This window comes from Syzygium oleosum, unplaced genomic scaffold (genome assembly GCF_021117445.2).
Source record: "Syzygium oleosum isolate NSW1041296 unplaced genomic scaffold, Sole_v2.1 Sole_v2.02, whole genome shotgun sequence".
In the NCBI taxonomy this organism is placed as follows: domain Eukaryota; kingdom Viridiplantae; phylum Streptophyta; class Magnoliopsida; order Myrtales; family Myrtaceae; genus Syzygium; species Syzygium oleosum.
Window position 1 is genome coordinate 21,217,776 of NW_026607486.1, and position 4,889 is coordinate 21,222,664.

The 4,889-nt window shown below is 39.6% G+C and overlaps 1 protein-coding gene across 1 annotated transcript; it reads right to left on the minus strand.

Moving 5' to 3' along the window:
* Positions 1 to 434: 434 nt before the first annotated feature.
* On the minus strand, positions 435 to 4,193 carry LOC115673284 (signal peptidase complex subunit 2). The gene is made up of 5 exons (XM_030595401.2): positions 3,975 to 4,193; positions 3,678 to 3,829; positions 3,132 to 3,213; positions 923 to 1,065; positions 435 to 693 (listed from the first exon to the last, which is right to left on the minus strand). The coding sequence occupies exons 1-5, from the start codon at positions 4,074 to 4,076 to the stop codon at positions 597 to 599; spliced, it is 576 nt and encodes a 191-aa protein (XP_030451261.1). The 5' UTR covers positions 4,077 to 4,193; the 3' UTR covers positions 435 to 596.
* Between the last annotated feature and the right edge of the window lie 696 nt (positions 4,194 to 4,889).

A 4,889-nucleotide genomic window follows, 5' to 3' on the forward strand; every position in this document is an offset into this window, starting at 1 on the left:
CGGCCATCGGCTTCAGCCGGTACCAGGAAAGTCCCGAGAGGGGCGGAAGGGGCCGTTATCAGGTAATGGCAGCATCATATATGAGGAAATATGCGAAACAAGAATATCAGTTAACCCCATCACCAGATCAAAATGACTGTCAACACGACCTCTCGATCAGTAACACAGATTGGGCAAACACGAACCGATGCCGAAAGCCCATTTCAACAGATCATGGAGACCTTTGGGCAAATGCACCGTGAGACACGATCTCGACAGCATCTCGAGAAGAATCGCCTTTTGGAACTGCAATCATCACATAAGCAAGCATGTCATGGCATCTATCGATGCAGACAACAGAAATGAATGCATCAGACTAAGATGCGGCGCCAGCCCACGCATGATGCGCGGGTTTTCACAGACTGGTGAATGCCCGACATTTAAACACACTGTAGTTGAAAAGTTGAAATCTTCTTCAATTTGATCCAAAAAATTCAGAAGTCAAAATCATTCTGTTAAGTGACAACATTTGGGTTCGACTCAGGGTAATCAAGTAACCAAATTCCTGTCTAAGTTTATCTCCTGTTGAAGTAGGTGATAAGCTACAGGCCTACAAATCATTTGCTCTTCTTTGGCTCTTGGTTGTACTCGGTTATTAGAGCTTCAACGTCTTTCCAGAAGAGACCCTCCACCAGAAACCCGTCCTTGGTGAACCTGAAGCATTAAGAAAACTAGGAAAATCAGCCATGGAATACATCTGATGCAGGAACACCATGAAAGCAAAAGCAATGTTTAGTGCGGTTATGCAAGGGATTGTTAGTGTACGCGCATGAGCAAGCACTGTCTCCAGGCTCCAATAACCAATGGAAAGTGCGTGAGAGGGGCTTTGTGCATTAAGGTGTGTGTGAACATGCATGTCTCTGAGAGAGAGAGAGAGAGAGACCACTGAGTGACGCTCTTAGTTAATTCCACTGGCTTGTTTGCTGAAATTGACTTCGGGTCTGCACTCGCTATGGTAAGTGTGTACAAGTCCGAGAATCTTGGTAGTTTTGAAGACACCACTAGTCCAGTGCTGTTAAAGGAGCCCTACATGGAGTAAAAGAAAACAGTAATTTGCCTCAGATAAATCCCCTCAGCCACCTAGTAATGACTGGATAATCTCAGGATATACAGTTTTCGGTTTCTTCTGGCTAAGTTCACAACTCACAAGGCCTAGCAAAAAAGGAGAACGAAGAATTTCCAGCTGATGCATCAGATATAAGAGGACCTTAAGTTTAAATAAGTCAGAGACACCAAAATTCTGATAATGATGTCTACAACAAACAAAAAGTTCAAATAAGCCAGACGAGCCAAGGCTCCGTGGATTGGAAAATTCATGACATAGTTTGCAGCAAATTCTACTACGTCCATTCAAAGTCTAGCGCCATCTAAAGGCAATGCCCATTTCATACAGTACTCAAACAATTTCAAAACAAATGAATGATTCGCTGACAAACTATCTGGTATCTGATTACCAAAAACGACAGTAAAAGTTGGATTAGCAAATTGAGATACAGAAGAAGATACGACTCTCTAATTTAAAGAAAACCATGGAACACAATAGGCATAGCCAACATGTTTCATCTCTACAACTCACCAAAGAGAAAGTCGCAAGTAAGTATTAATACTGAGAATGGATAGCCAAATGCAAAAAATTTCAAAATGGAATTAAGGAAATAGAAGTCAAATTTAGCATGTCATGGAATATGTGCAGAAAAATAGCCTGCCATAGTAAAAGCAAGAATCTTAAAATATCAATAGGTCAAACCAGACTTGCATTGGCCAAAATATGAAGGTGGGTTTTCCTGACTCTGCATATGTAAAGAAGAGGAGGGATACATACGGTGAAATGATGAAGGTCCATATATCCATCAATAGAGCTCATATATCAAAGCAATATGCCCCTACATCATTCCTTTCAAATGACATTTACCACATTCTGAGTCTTTAATCCCCACATTTTTCATAAAGTAAAAAAGAGAAAAGTCAAATTAGCCAAAACAATCAAACTCTCAACCAATGAAAAGTTTACAGAAAATACAGAAATGTCTTGAATCATATAATATATACTATAGAATCAGACACGGTAAGGAGGGAATAGAAGTTTACACAATTCCAAAACGAATTTTCCAATAACAACAATTTCAAAAGTTTAGAGAAATGTAAAAGTAAATATAGGAAATTTGCCACTATTTAACTTCGAACTAAAATTTCTTTATGTTCAGGAAGTATTGCAATAGGAATACAGAATAAAACTCAATAATTTAAAAAGTTATATGACAAGAAGAAGCACATCCCAAAATATACATCTATTTGTTCAAAAGTTGAGTAAAACTAGAATATAAATATTAAGAAGCATGAAAGGGTTCAAACATGAACAAGATTTCATAAACACTTTCTGAGTAGTAGTAACATTGATCGATGACAATCCTCTCACACAGAATTTTAGGTTTGTTATGTCAGTCAATTAAGTTACTCCCTCATGCATAGCATGTGTTTCAATGCTAGCTAATAAAAAAAATTGGACCTAAATATTCTTCATTGGAAAATTGAAAAGATCTTTCTGTAAAGAAAGAAGGAAAGATACATTAGGAACAAAAAACAAATGATTTGAACCTGAAAAGCTTCATAGCCCTCCTTTCAAATCCTCAAACCATTCGACCAAAAACAAAATCCTCAAACCAAAAAAGTTCCAATTCTCATCCATCATCACCAACAAACTTCTTCAAGGATCTAGAGAGTTAACAGTAACAAGACAACCCTAATTGTGTATCCACACTCACAAGAAAGAAGGAGTACTAAATTGGCTGCCGAGAGTAAAAATATCTTCATATTTCTTTGGAATTAGATTTTTCAAAATCTTAAGGTCAGATAATGCATCCGACATTGAGGACACAACCCAAAATATGTAAAGGCTTTGCATTTGCCAATAGCTAACATAGATGAAAATAGACAAGTATATGCAAGAACCACAATATAAAACTTATAACTTAAAACATGGTCAAGTAATGGGATCGCAGCACAGTAGGGTGAAACAAAAATTAAAATAAAGCAGAATATCTGCAACACCAGTGTATAAGAAGCCATCCATCCTATGAAACAAATAAACTCACCACAGGTGCATAGGTGAACATAATGGCATTCTTCTCCTTGGTGTATATGAGCAGCTGCAGTATGCCATTGAAAACTATATACTTGCCACAATTAAGGATCGCGATCTCACGAAAGAAATAAAATGCAACGATTTCCACGCGAAAAATCTTTTCTCATTCCTGACTTTGAAGAGTATCTTTTCGTATCCCGCAACGCAACCCCCCCACTCGGGCATTTCAGTCTATAAGCCCTTGTCCAATTCAGAAAAAAGAAAAACAGCACAGTCTCACCTTTCCCGCAAAAACGAAGGCAGAGAATTGAGGAAAATCAGCATGATGGTCTTGCCACCCTTCCCAATTATCTACTGAACAAGCGCGAATTAAAAGATCGTACGTTCAAAAATCCGATCTTGGGTGCAGTACCAAAAAAATCCCCCAACAAAAACACTCAATTGTAATCAAATCTGCAATATTCAGTCGACTTTCTCGGGAATCAAACAGACGGAGGACACCAAACGAGGGAGAAAGAACAGCGGCGAGAATAGGAAAGGAAAAAAGAAAGGATATAATCCGATGCAGCCGATCAAGAAGTCCCGGTTCTCGGGGAACTTCTTCTTGTAGAACTGAGCGAAGAGCGCGATGACGATGATGACCGCCCCCATCAACAGCCTCACGTTGCTCATCCGCACGTCCTCCACGTACCCGCGGCCCTTGACGATCTTGAAAAAAAAAAAATCAACACAACAACGACAGCAACAGCAGCAGCAACAAATCATCACCGATTGCGCCGGAAAATCGAGCGACCGAAGACGCCGGATCTGGGGGAAAGCGAAAGTTGGGTATGTGTGGGTCTCGAGATCGTACCTCGGAGGCGGACTCGTCGAGAATGTGCTTGATGGAGTGCTGATCCAGGAGATTCGCCTTCTTCGCGTTCTTGCTCGCGGTTTCGGCTTTGGTTTCCGGCATCTTCGAGCCCGGCGTTCTGCTTTGTTGTCCGAACGGAGAGAGAGGAAGGGGAGGGGTTTTTGGTTACTCGGTACTCGCGACCGCTTCTTCTGTAGTCAGCGGGGGTTTCTACAGTCGGATGAAGAGATATATAACGCATGCGAAATGCGCACCGAACCATTTTGTTTTCTTCTTTTGGGCTTTTTATAAAATTATTAGAATTAATACCACGAAAAACTCCGTATATCTATGATAATTTTATCCCGAACTAATTTTTTGATAATCAAAAATCCCAAATTGATACACCTGTGATAAATTTACCCCGAACTATTTTTTTGACCACCTAAAACCCCATACTGATACACATGTGATAATTTTACCCCGAACTAATTTTTTTACCACAAAAAATCATAAACTGGTATATTTGTGACAAATTTACCCTCCGTTAGTGTCCGTTAAATTGGATTAATATCACGAAAAATCACAAATTGATAAACTTGTGATAAACAAAAGGGTGAAATCCCAAACTGGTACACCCGTCAACTATCACATGTCATCAAACTTAGTAATTAGACGGTAAAATTTAACAGAAACTAACGGAGGATAAAATTGTCACAGGTATGTCAGTTTGGGGTTTTCGTGGTATTAATCCAAATTATTATTCGCGAAAAATGAATCAATTGAAATTATATATGGACCTAAGAAAATAGGTGAGTTGCCCAGCAGCCCGTGAGGGCTCCAACAAGAAGTCCGCTCATTGCGAGGACATAAATCTAACACCTTGCGACACGAGCTAACCATAACCATGTGTTATCTGTGTCCGCATTCCTGAAA